Source organism: Rhineura floridana, chromosome 12 (genome assembly GCF_030035675.1).
Source record: "Rhineura floridana isolate rRhiFlo1 chromosome 12, rRhiFlo1.hap2, whole genome shotgun sequence".
NCBI classification, from domain to species: Eukaryota; Metazoa; Chordata; class Lepidosauria; order Squamata; family Rhineuridae; genus Rhineura; species Rhineura floridana.
Window position 1 is genome coordinate 32,817,065 of NC_084491.1, and position 13,298 is coordinate 32,830,362.

At 48.8% G+C, this 13,298-nt stretch overlaps 1 protein-coding gene across 1 annotated transcript in view; it reads left to right on the top strand.

The window, feature by feature from the left end:
- Positions 1–408: 408 nt before the first annotated feature.
- The window catches only part of ADAMTS15 (ADAM metallopeptidase with thrombospondin type 1 motif 15), a 48,090-nt gene continuing 35,200 nt past the window's right edge, over positions 409–13,298 (top strand). The window contains exon 1 of the mRNA XM_061592777.1: positions 409–1,857. Within this exon, the coding sequence (XP_061448761.1) occupies positions 871–1,857 (987 nt within the window). The 5' untranslated portion in view covers positions 409–870. The remainder of the gene's footprint in view (positions 1,858–13,298) is intronic.

Sequence of the window (13,298 nt, forward strand, 5' to 3'; positions counted from 1 at the left end):
TAAGGCGAACACTAATTACGAGAATGGAGATATAATGCAGCCTTATGCACTTTTTGGCTCAGTTCAAATGCATCTTCCTTTAAAACAAAAACACACACATCCTTTTGGCTGCCTCCTTTGCCTTGTCAACGCTTTCCTGGGGTTCAGGAAAACTCCGAAGATCTGGTCGCAAACAAAACACAGTCCGATGATAAAACAGCAGAGTCAGAGAAACAGAGGAACTTTAATTGGAGAGGGAGGGAGGGAGAGAGCGCAAAGCTGCCCTAAAGTGGGGCGAAGGGCAAAGCGGCTGCAGAGGAGGCAGGAAAAAGAACAGCAAACGATGCAAATTGTCTCTCCGCCCGCAAAAAAAAAGAAAGAAAAAAAAAGCCACAATTGCAAGAGTCGGCTAAACTTGGGCGAGACGGCCAGCCCATTGCGCCGGTCTTGAAAACGCGAGCAGAGCGCGCGGCCCGGAGCTGCTAGGAGCTCGGCGAGCTGCAAGTGGCTGAACGCAGGCCCAATAAGAGTCTTCAGCACCTCCCCTTGGAAAAAAAAAAAGAGCGAGAAGAAGGAGAAACTCTGGTTACAATCCCCCTCTTTTAAAAAAACATTGGCGCATGACAGCAATGTATATAAAGCCCTAACAAGCCCGATGCCGTTTTGAAAAGCCAGGTAGCGTAAAGGGGGGGCGGCGAGGAAGCGCCGGCTGGCGGAGATGCCTCGTTGAGCCCGGCGAGCCGGAGCGGGCGAAGCGGCGCGCGTCAGGGGCGCGCCGGTTCGGGGAGCTGGGCTTTCCCCGGGGTGCTTTCCTCCCGCGGAGCGGATGTGACCTTGCCCTCGCGGCCCCACGCACGGCCCTTGGCCCTCTCCCGCCTGCCCTCCCCAGCCATGCCGCTCCTGCCGCGGGGACCCTTCCTGCTCTGCCTGGCCCTCCTGCCTCCCCTGCTCTGCGCCCCGACGGAGACGGAGATCGTCACCCCCATCCGCTTAGCCCCGGACCTCAACGGGCGGCAGTATTTGCAGCGGGGCCCGGAGGATCCCCCCCAGCGCGGGGCCATCTTCCAAATCACCGCCTTCCGCGAGGATTTCTACTTGAACCTGAGCCCGGACGCTCAGTTCCTGGCGCCCGCCTTCGCCACGCAATACCTGGGCGCCTCGACGGGCAGCGCCGCCCGGGGCGACGGGGGCGACTTGCGCCACTGCTTCTACTCCGGGGACGTCAACTCGGACCGGGACTCCTTCGCCGCCCTGAGCCTCTGCGGGGGGCTGACGGGGGCTTTCGGCTATCGGGGCTCTGAGTATCTCATCAGCCCCTTCAAGAACGACAGCGGGAACCGGGCGCTGTGGAGCAACCAAGGGGAGCACCTGTTGCAGCGCCGCAGCGCGCCCAGCCACGCCGCCCCGACCTCCCGGTGCGGCGTGGGCTCCAGCTTGAACCCGGCCATCCTGCAAGCCCTGGCGAAGTACAAGGGCTCCCAGGCCGCCGGCTGGGGGAGGCAGCAAGGCAACGAGACGGCCCGCCGGCTGGCCAGGAAAGCCGGCCGCGCCAAGCGCTTCGTCTCCATCCCCAGGTACGTGGAGACGCTGGTGGTGGCCGACGAGTCCATGGTCAAGTTCCACGGGGACGACCTCCAGCACTACCTCCTCACCCTGATGGCAACGGCGGCCCGGCTCTACCGGCACCCCAGCATCCAGAACCCCATCAGCCTGGCGGTGGTCAAGTTCATGGTCATCGGGCAGGACGACAAAGGGCCCAAGGTGACGGGCAACGCCGCCCTCACCCTGCGGAATTTCTGCGTCTGGCAGAAGAAGTGGAACAAGGGCAACGACAAGCACCCCGAGTATTGGGACACGGCCATCCTCTTTACCAAACAGGTGGGTGGAGAAGGAGGAAGGGAGGGAGAGACTGCAGGCTTTTGGACGGCGCCTGCTGCGCCGCCGCTGCGCCCTTCCCCTCCCCGGCCACTTGCCATCCCCGCTCCGTGCGTCGAGGCGCCCGCCGACGCGCAGCCGTTCCCCACGCGCAGCGCTTGGGCTTGGCCCCCGGGGACAGTTTGATGCCCTCGGGCAGGAGAACCACGAACTTTCTCAGCTGGAGCTCAGGGCCAGCGCCGCAGAGGGTAAGGGGCGTGTGTGGGGGAAATCCACATTTCCACACTGGCCAATGGAGGGCATCAAGTGGGTTGCTGCGCGATCCCGCTTGGGAAAGAGCCTGGAGTTGGGACCTCGCCGCGGATTAGGCTGACTCACCTCATTGACCAGCAGGAGGCGCTGTAATGATGACATTTTAATCTGCCCCCCCCCCCCCCGTAATTGGGCTCTTGACTCTGGAAGCCAGACCAGCCTTTACCATCTTAATCCATCCTTCCCCAACTGGGACCCTCCAACAGCAGCTTCTATCATCCTTCACCATTGGCCATGCAAGCTGATGTTGATGGGAGCTGGAATCCAACAACATCTGGAGGGCACCAGGTTTGGGAAGGCTGCTCTAGTCTTTGCCGCCTTAAAGATACACCTGCTTAGGCGTAAGTCCCATTTGAACTCAGTGGGTGGAGACTTATTCCCAAGTATATCTGCAGAAGACGATTAGGTTGCACCTGCCGCCAAGGAGGAGGTGCCTGCCCAACGAAAACCATAGGAGTTTATTTTGCTGGTCCCTTTTAATTTGTTGACTTCTTCCCCCCAGAGAAATGCAGAGGACATATGAAGTTGCTTTTATGCTGCTCTCGTTCATTCAGTCCAGTACGCTGTTGCAGGGGCCTTTCCCAGCCCTGAGATCTGAAAGGATCTCCTAGCTACAATGGCTATGTTCTCCCTCCGCTGTCAGAGGCAGGGTGCCTCTGAATATCAGTTGCTGGAAATTACTGGTGGGGAGAGGGCTGTTGCGCACAGGTCCTGGTTGCGAGCTCCCCACGGGCATCTGGTTGGCCACTGTGAGAACAGGGTGCCAGACTAGAGGGGCCATTGGTTTGATCCAGCCAGTCTCCTCCATAGGTTCTTGTCTTTTCCATGCAGTTGCTAGGAGAGACATGGTTTGGCACTTCTGCAGGCAAAGCATGTGCTCCAGCGTTGTACTCTGGTCCCTCCCATCAGCTTAGAGGGAAACTCGTGGGCCGTGTGCTTGGCAGGCGTGGAATTCCTTTTGAACAGCAGCCTAGAAAGAAGAGCCAAGGGGAGGGGCAACACCCACTGGCACAGTTTTTAGTGAGGCCAGTAAATGGGTCAAAGGAAAGGCATTCTTGACAAGAAGCTGCAGTTTGCCAGTAGGCACTTGGTTGGGCAGAGAGGAGCCCTGGGCATGCCTCTCCTCTCCTGCTGCTTCTCCTTCCCTCTGCCGGGGGTCCAAGCTGCCGATTACCTGATGCAGCGTCTCTGTTTGCAATCTAAAGCAGCAGTTTGCCAACCACAAGGTGGCTCTGAACCATTTGTAGGATGCATTTGTCTCTGCAGCTTGCATCTTTCTTTTTTTAATAGGAGGAAAAGGCTATGCATAGAGATTAATATTACACAGCAGAGATTCATAAAATGTAGGAAAGCTGCAGAGAAAGTGGGTGGAGGTGCATTTTCCCCTGACACTTATAATGCTAAAATTGAGAGCAGGGGTTGGGGAGCCTGTGGCTTCCCTTATGTTTTTGGACTGTCAGTGCTCATCAGCCCCAGCCAGCTTGGCAGATGCTCAGAGATGATCTGAGCTGGAAGTCCAATTGCATCTGAAGTGTTGCAGGTTTCCCATCCCTGACTTAGGACCACCCTCTGAAATTGATTAGCAGCAGATTCAGGACAGACAGAAGACAAACTATCTCTCCCCACCCCAACAATGCATAATAAACTCATGGGTTTCCCTGTACCATGATATCTTAAAGGAGACTCCCCCCTGCCTGTTCAGAGGCAGCCTTCCTACAGTATACTGCTTGTTGTAGGAGAGGGGCGGAGAACCTGTGACCTCCCAGATTCTAAAATCAGCTGATGAGCGAGGGTTAAATCCTGCTCAGTTTGGCTGTGCCTGCCTGTTCCCCTGCTGGTTCAAAAAGCAGTGTGGGCTGTTTAAAAGCCCTTTTGCTATTAGCCTCGTGCTGCTCTTTAAACCTCTGAAAACTAGAGGTTTAAAGAGCAGCATAGGGCTGTTTGCAAAAGAGCTTTTGAATAGCCTCGTGCTGTACTTTGAAGTCCCAACAGTTGGGGCTTCAAAGCATCAGTGTCACTTAACATCACTATGATGTCAGGTGATTGGCATGTGGGTGGCCCCACCCCCTGTCAAATTTGGACCTCCCAGAATGGGGTGATAAGGAATTATTTATTTATTTATTTATTTTATTTTATTAAGCTTATATACCGCCCGACTAGCAAACAGCTCTCTGGGCGGTGAACATAAAAACATATACAATAATAAAATTACAGGATCTAATACAAGAAGTATATAAAAGTACACCATCTAAAATAAAATTACAACATTTACTCAAATTAACTTAGATTAAAATGCCTCAGAGAAGAGAAAGGTTTTAACCTGGCGCCGAAAGGATAATAGTGTCGGCGCCAGGCGTACCTCCTCAGCCAGAAAAGGTTTTCCACCCCTGTTCTAGATGTTGTTGAACATCTGCCAGCCCCAGCCAGCAAGGCCAGTGGTCAGGGATGATAGGAGTTATAATCCAAAAACATCTTGAAGGTCATAGGCTGTTGTCCTGCTAAAAGGAAGTTAGGCTAGATCGTCTGACCCAGTGTGGCTCTTTCTATGCTCTTCTTTGTTCAGCAGAGCCAGGAATTTGCTCAGTCTTCTGAACTCCCCCAAACAGGTGGGCATACCCTAATCTCGTTTTCAAATCTTTTGCAGAATCCTCTGTTGCATTGTGTCTAGGAAACAGGAGAACAATTGGGGTGCCCTTCCCCCACCGTCAATGTATTCTGAACTCTCTTTTGTTAGAAATGGTTAACTCTTGTTTGCCTCATGTGTGAAGTGGGATTTGTTCCCCCCGGAGTAATTTTTCATGTCAACGTTTATTTACAGTGGATTTAAGCAAGTTAAGTTTGTCTGTCTGCATGACTTTGCCCTTAAAGAAACATTCCTGTGATTTTTATCCTTAATTAGACAGATTTGCTATTTCCTCTCCTGCTGTTTTTGTTTTTGTTTTGTATGGTGTCTGTGAAATCCATCACAATCCAGTAGAGAAGAGCAGAGGGTGGTCCTTAGTTTCAGCGGCAGCTGGTGACTCCATGTCAGAGGGGCAGTGGAATCTGCTCTGGGTTTTAGTCTGCACTTTCAAGGAGCTGTCCAAGGTGCAAACAGCTCCTTGACAGACTAAAACCTGGAGCAGATTCCACTGCCCCGCTGACATGGAGTCACCAGCCACAACTGCTTAGTTTGTCAGTTGCGGTTAATTTGTCAGTTGCGTTTGTCAGTCATGGCAGCCAGTAATGTCCATTATGCATTTCTTTTGGGTATATCCTGAAGGTAGCATCTCCTTTAATAAGACATGAGCTGGCTGGACCTGTTTCTAACTCCTCCCCTCTTGGTCCCTTGGCTCCTTAATCTCCATGCAGATGATGACAAGCGGAGCATCCCTCGTGATTGCTCATGTGCTGTGGGCTTCCTGCCCAATACAGGAATGGAACTGCTCACTTCACCCTTGGTCACAAAGCAGCCATCATCACATAAGAGTGAGTGACTTTTCCTTTCTGTCCCACCTGGACAGGCTGCAGACAGGTGACTGACTTGGATGCTTCCTCAAGGAAGTCCTTGTCAACGTCAGGCTGAACTTTGACTAGAAACACTGTTCTGATCCATGGCAGCAATCCCAGTTATGCTCACAGGAAACGTTTGTGCGCGTCCAGTTGGGATTTCTCATTCGACATGGCAGAAGCTTCAGCCAAACTGTACTGTGAAATGTTCGGTCCATTATGTTTCCATTTCCACCACTGGTGATTCTCCTTTTCCTCCTCCTCCTTCTTCAGGGTTCTGTTGCTTGCTCTGAGACTTTCTTCTCTGTGTCTGTATGGGTTGGGTGCTGACACAGGCAGATTTCAAGATGCATTTCTCGTCTTGGGCTTAGGGCAAAAAAAAGAGAGCCCTCATCCCACCATCCTGCAAACCAAACCCCAGATATATTACTATAGCCCAAGGACAGGAAACTTGTAGACCTCTAATTGCTGATGGACTACAGTTCCCATAATTTCTGACCACTGGGCATGCTGGCCACAGCTGATATGAGTTGTAGTCCAACAGGTTCCCCATCCTTGCATGCTGATGGAGGAAGATTGGGATAAGCATGTCACAAGTTACAAAAATGATGACAGGTGTGTGTGTGATCAGCAAAACATGCTTGGCCACATGCATGTGCGAAATAGGTCAGAGCATATTCTAGCCCTCTTCTTTCCTTCCACAACTACAGCCAAATCCCCACTGCTATCCCACAGTTCACACCTAGCCATGGGGTTTATTGAGTGGGCACAGGCCATGCAAAGCTTTGAGCCATTCCACTAAGTTCCAGAGGTACCCCTGTTTATGTGAACCTAAAAGAAGGGGCAGGGAAAAGGTAACTGAAAAGCAGCCACAGGGCTGTTTCTGGATGGCCTACCACTTTTATGCATGTTTAGAGCCACAGACTCTTCTGAGCGGAAGGGCGGGATATAAATTTAATACATACATATATGGCTAAGGCTGCAGTCATATACAGCAGGGAAGGACCATAGCTCAGTGGCACAGCATCTACGTTACATGTAGAAGGTCCCAAGTTCAAGTCCCAGCATCTCAAGGAAGGGCTGGGAGAGACTCCTGCTTGAAACTCTGGAGAGTCGCTGCACATCAGTGTAGACCAGGCAGGCAGGAGGTGGGAGTCCAACAGTGCAGACAGACCAATGGTCAGACTCGGTATACAGCAGCTTCCTGTGTTCCTATGATCATTCCGGGGTAGGGAAACTTTGGTCCTCCAGCTGTTGTTGGACTACAACTCCCATCATCCTTAACCATTGGCCATGTCAGCTGGGGCTGATGGGAATTGGAGTTCAACAACATTTGAAGGTTCCTCAGCTGTAATGTGCACACTTCCCGGGAAAAAAGTGTCATTTCATTCAATGAGACTTAGGGCTCATACACAATGTGTGATAAAGTTCTTTCAGTGCTCAATGCAAGCACCTTTTGGGCTGCTGCATGCACAACGTCATTCCCACGTCATCCCCTTTCCCATACTATTTGTTGATCTAAAGCACGTTCTGCCAGAACGGTTGAAATCTGTTTTGTGCTGGAAATGCACTTCTCAAGTGCTTGCTGCACACACAGAGAGCACTTTCTCAGCTCTGCTGTTTTTGGGGCAGATCTACTAATGTTGCAGGGCTGTGCCACACCCCCTCACCAAGTTTAACTTGTCTATGAATGAAATACACAAAATAGGAAGCAGTATAGTTACTTAGCTGCCTCTGAACACCGATATATATCCCTGTATATCAACATACTGTGGGAAAGAAAAGGTCTGTGGGAACACCAATTGAAGGGAGGAGAGTTTGAAAATACACCCACCTGTGATAACACAGATAGTAATTGCCGCTTTATACGTTGTTATTGTGCAAAGGTATGCACAATCACAAGCAGCTATGTACAAAAGTGCACTGTGGGAAAAATGACCCCTCCGCCTTTCAAAGGCGATATGTATATAGCCTTACCTTAGAGGAGACAGTGGTGTCATGGCAAATTTTGAAGTTTAGGAACTGATCATGACAGCCCGTACAATGAGGGTGGGGAACCTCAGGCCCAAGCACTACATGCGGCCCTCCAGGTCACTCTATCAGGGGCTCAGGCTTCACCCATGGCCACATCCCCTCTTCTGGGCCGCACCCCTCAGCAGCCTGCTCTGAGCCCTCCTCAGGTGCTTTTGCCTGGTTGGATTTGAACTATGCCAATACCTCTTGCTTGCCTAGATGGATAGAGATATGTGTGTTTGTATAAAATCTCTGACTTTTGCAAGGCTGGAATGCAGCTTATTGTAAAAAGATAAGAGTCCCTTCCATTGCTCCACCCACTTTTGCCTCTGGCCCCACCCACCTCTGGCATATGGCCCCTAGAAAGTTGCTCACAAGGAAATGTGGCCTTCAGGCTGAAGAAGGTTTCTCACCCCTGCCCTATAGCCATAGGGACTGTGTGTTCCCTTAAGTTCCCAGCTAGACCAAAGAAAAACTAACACGTTTTGCATAATTGCCATCCTGCGCCTAATTACCTGGAGTAAGCTCCATTGAACTCAGGCGTGTTTACTTCTGACTGCAGGGAAATATTTTCTGTCAGGTGAAATGTAACCTTTAGCTTTTAACTAGAAATGCCAACAATCTTGCAAAGATTGCAAGATCTTTTAAACTGCTAGTGCAAAGTAGGAAGCCCATCAAAGAAAAGGAAGGAAGTACCCAGCCTCTGCTTGATTATTCCCCTGTTCTCTGACTACCTCTGTGCTAATATCTCGCAAACACTAGGAAAACTTGAAATCCATCGTTATCACCTCATTCAGTTGCCAGAAAAAGGAGGGTCCATCAGTTACTCTGGTGTTCTGGTTAGATGATGTCATTGTTCTTGCTCTGAAAAAAAAAAGTCCCCAAACAGCAGTCCCTCATGTTCTCCATCTGTTACACCACTGAAAGTAAACATGCATGGGTTTGTATGGTAAAACTCCTAGAAAGAGCCACAGACTTCGGTGCGGTGAGCGAGCATGTGAATCTGCCCTATGACAATCCCTCTTTTTTTCCCCCTCCTCTCCCCTCCCCTCCCCTAAATTCCTCCCATGATACCAGATTGGAACAGGCTAGGTTTGGCTGCTCCCTCTCTGCCGATCTATTGAGTGGGACTGCAGAAACCTCAGATGGTATGCATTAAAGCAGGATGTGGCTCAGCGGATGAGACCCCTTGTCTTACTGAAAATGAGACCTGGAACTTTTCCACCGATTTAGAAAAGGGAGCAGAATGTTTCCCCAATCGCTGCATCTCTGCAGTGTAGCAATGGATATGGATGTGACAAATGTGATATTACTTACCGGATTGTCAAAAAAAAAAAAAAGTCTTTGTGGAAAGTGAAGAGAAATGTACAGGGTTGGGTGTTTTTGTGGGGTTTTGTGCATGTTAGCCATTGGAAAGAGTACTTCGGTCTCACGGCTGCTGAAGGAACAATAAAAAAAGAAAAGAAATACGATATTTTTAATAGATAAAGCAAAGGTGTCTTAAATTTTCCTCCTCCTCCTGATTCTGTGGAATTCTATCATGGAGCAGATGATTAACTCCCTTTTTTGTTTCTTTTTAAGATGCTGGTTTCCATTAAATAGTTCCAAAATAAAGCACTTCTTGGAAACACAGGAAATTGGTCTGAACAAGTTTATAGCAATGTAGACAGTGTGATAACTACAGCCCCAAATTTAAGGTTGACCTTCAGTTCAACTTGGGTCATGTGTCCTGAATCTCACAAACATCAGATGAAGAGGTAAATGTGGGTGTAGGGGTATACCACTTCAGGGGGATTGAAGATTCTTCAAGCCTTTTTATTTTAAAAAAAAGCAACAACCCTTGCACATAGAAAGCTAATATGTCAGGGAGAAGGCATAGGTAGGACCCTTCTCCCTGGTATATAGCGTGGGAGGATTTTGTTGAAAGCGAAAGCTTTTGGTTATGTGCTTTCCCCATTCACAGACTGCAGTGGTACAGTCCAGAACCAGGTCTACCATCTCATATGAGGTTTTGTAAGAATGGTTGGGCCTATTTCCTTTCACTGGAATTTGATTCCCTTTGGGAAGGGCCATAGCACAGTGTGAGAGCATCTGCTTTGTGTGCAGAAGGCTCCAGGTTAATTCCCTGGTGTCCCCAGGTAGGGCTAGAACAGACTCCTGCCAGAAACCCTGGAGAGCCACTGCCAGTCAGTGTAGACAGTATTGAGTTAGATGGACTAACAGTCTGTCTCAGTGGATGGCATCGAAAGAATGGATCGGTTCTCCTCTTAGCATCAGTCGGTTTTATCCCACTGCGTTCTACTCAGAGTAAACCCATTGAAATTCATGGACCTAAGGTAGTCACATCCATTAACATCAATGGGTCTATTCTCTGTAGGCTTAACACTGGATACGCGACCCAATCTGTTGCCATCTATGGGGGAAGCTTTCAAAGGATGGGGTTCCTCCTTTTGGATCAGATCCAATCTGATTTAAAATTACAACTATGAAAAAGACTTGACCTCATTAACTCGACAGGCTCCCATAGTCCCTGACCGAAACTTTTGGAAGTCTACGGATTTGCATTTGGGAGCGAGTTTTTTGGTGTTTCTAAGGCCTCATCCCATCTTCCAAATAATAGCCAACTTGCATTTTTTATGCATTACTGAACTGTTCACTCCTCAAGCCCCGATGTGAGGGCACTGGATCGATGCAAACATCTGCCTTTCTTGAACTCCTCCATCTGTGGTCTCTTGATACCACAAAATGTATCTGCCTGCCAAATGGCTGTTATGTAAACCCCGAGCTCTTGTTTCATTAAAAAGAAGGGAGGGTGACAAGCTAATTGATAGACAGCTTGCAGTTGTAGTCAACAAGTCGCGGATAGAGTGGGGCTGTTCATTCTCAGCGTAGCATTGTGAGGTTCTTGCAAAGGCTTGTTTCCCATGCAGCACTGCCACTTTGCTAGGGATGCTTCCTTATAGAGTTCATTCTCCAGGTGTTTCAGCCTGATCTTCCATGCAGGTGCAAATCAGAAGTCGCTTATGAATTTTATATGCCAGTCATTAAAATACGATGCATTGAGTGCTGCTTTGCATATATTCAAAGACATCAGCAGAATCATTAAGCCAGAGGTGGGGAACTTTTTGTGTTGCTGGACTACAGCTCCCATCATCTCCACCAAGCAGTGGCAATAGCCAGTTGTAGTCCAGTAACATCTGGAGGGCCAAAGGTTCTCCCACCCCTACATTAAGCCTTCAGAGAAGATGAATCATCATAGCTGTTCAAGCGTCACTTCACTGGGTTCACCTAGAACAGGATCTCATTCAGAAGCATAGGTGTAGCCTCCTTCCACGGAGAGTGTCTTATACTTATTTTGTCCTGCATTCTTAAAATGTAAAGCATTTAGATCAGAGCTGGGGAACTGGATCTGACCAATTCAGGAGTGTAGTTGTCTGGGGTTGCAGGGGGTTGTGGACCGTTTACGTTTTGGGGAACAGGGTGCTAGCAGCGTCCTTACATTTCCAGCATTCTGTGAACCACTCAGTATGAAAGGGGAGTGTGTTAGCCACTGAGAAAGGCTTTCTGGAAGCTATCATTGTCTTCTTCTTGCTGAACCTCAAGGATGCATACCCTCGTCCTGTGTTCGTCGCTCAACAGAGCTCCAAACTAAGCAAGAGTCTGAGCGCTCAATTTATTGTATAATTTTAGAAAGTTGTGTAATCTTTGAAGGGGGCAGGGCTTGTGAGGGGGCATAGCATGGCTATCATGAAGGAGCTCTGCACTTCTGAATTTGCCACTATATTACTGCAGCAGTTATGTCATCTCCCCCACTCCCCAAGGGCCAGGTTTGAGAGTTGGGCAGGTCTGGCCACCTGTCAGTTGCCTGATGACACAGTAACATTTTGCCCGCATGGGTGAACAGCTGATTGTCAGGGCGTGCATTGCTCCTGGAGTGGCACTTTTCAAACCCCAACAATTAGCCGATTCTTGGTGCTTGCACAGCTCTGTGCAAGGGCCTTGCAAGGGCCGCGAATCAGCTGATCAGCAGTGCGCGCAAAGACCTTTTGGCCCAGCTGTGTCTTTACCTGCCCTGCACCTGATGTCTTATATGATGTTCATGTAGTGCAGATGGTTAAAATGACCTCATGGGTGAAATGGGGAGGCCTGGTGGGCTTAACGAGGGCAAGAGCTGGAGGTTCTGCACCCCTGATGTAGATCAGTTTGCATCTCCCATTTTGTAATCCAGGAAAAAATCTTGTGAGGTTTTGGATACATAACCCATTTCATTCTCCAGGGTAAATGTAAAAGAGAAGAGGTTCTCTCTCTCTCTCTCTCTCTCTCTCTCTCTCTCTCTCTCTCTCTCTCTCTCTCTCTCTGCACATTTTTTTCCTGTTTTCTTTTATACACAATGACTGCATGAGAAAAAAATGGATGCAGGCACACAAAAAGAGGCAAATTGCATTTTTTGGGTGGCTATGAACTTTGTCCCGCATGATAACATTTCTGAAAGAGCAGTAACTGTATTTCACATTGATGTTCTTATCCAAAATACACTTGGGGATTATCCACATGGGAGCATTACTTCGTACTAAAGACGCTGTTTTTACCTCTGTTTTCTATTTGCACTGTCCACAGTAAGGACTCAATGCCAGCTGCAAACACGATGTTTTCTATTCACACTGATGGAAAGGATCAATCACACAGTTTCCTAATGACCATGCCCTCTAATTTAACATTTCCACTCCCTCTAGTTACTTGGCAACCAAGCATGCTCAGTTTGTTCTGCCAGTAAGTTTCATTTTAAAAACAACAACCCAGAAGTGTGAATACTTGTAATTTCACTGGTACAATACAGGTGAAATACAATTCTTGAAGGTAATCCATTTCCATTTTCATGCTTTTGCACGTAAGTAAGGGGGAAAAGAAAAATAAGGCACTATATGCAGCAACATAAAAAAGGCTAGCAGAATGGGGGAGAGCAGCTTTTCCACCTACAGGAAATAAAATGAACGAAGGGAGGAGGAGGGAGTGGGCGTGGAGAGGGGAATGATTGACACACCCACCTAAAAGCATCAGAGCAAAGCATCTGCAAGCACTAGAGAAAGAGAGTGAAGACATTTTTTTCCTTCCTTTTTCGAATTATCAGAGGATTGGATTAGTACGGATTTACAGGGGAAAAACTGAGTGATAGCTTCTGTTTGCCAGTAATGTGAACCATGTGAATTAAAAGGGGATGTGAATAGCACCAAACACACACTAAACCACTGTGTAGATAAGCCCTTGCTCTGGAGCATGTCATGCTGATTTTCATGGGAATAACTTCCAAGAAAGCATGCTTTAGACTGCACCCTTTCTACTTTACGATTTACTTATAACTTGTCTGGGAAAAGCGCATTTCCTCCAAGTAATCATGAGGGTCCAGCAGTGGGTGGGTGGGGTAAGCTACGTTTCAGGGGATGTGGGAGGTGGGTAAGATTGTCCCCTCCTTGATCTAACTAGATGCTTTCCATTATTTCATCCTTCATCTGCCTCCCATCTCCCACCCCCTTCTTTTGGCCCAGTTTCTCCTTTTGCTCTCCTTTCACCTTTTAGCTGCGTGTAGCAAATTGGAGACCTCCCCCAATTCTGCTAGACAGCCTCACAGGATC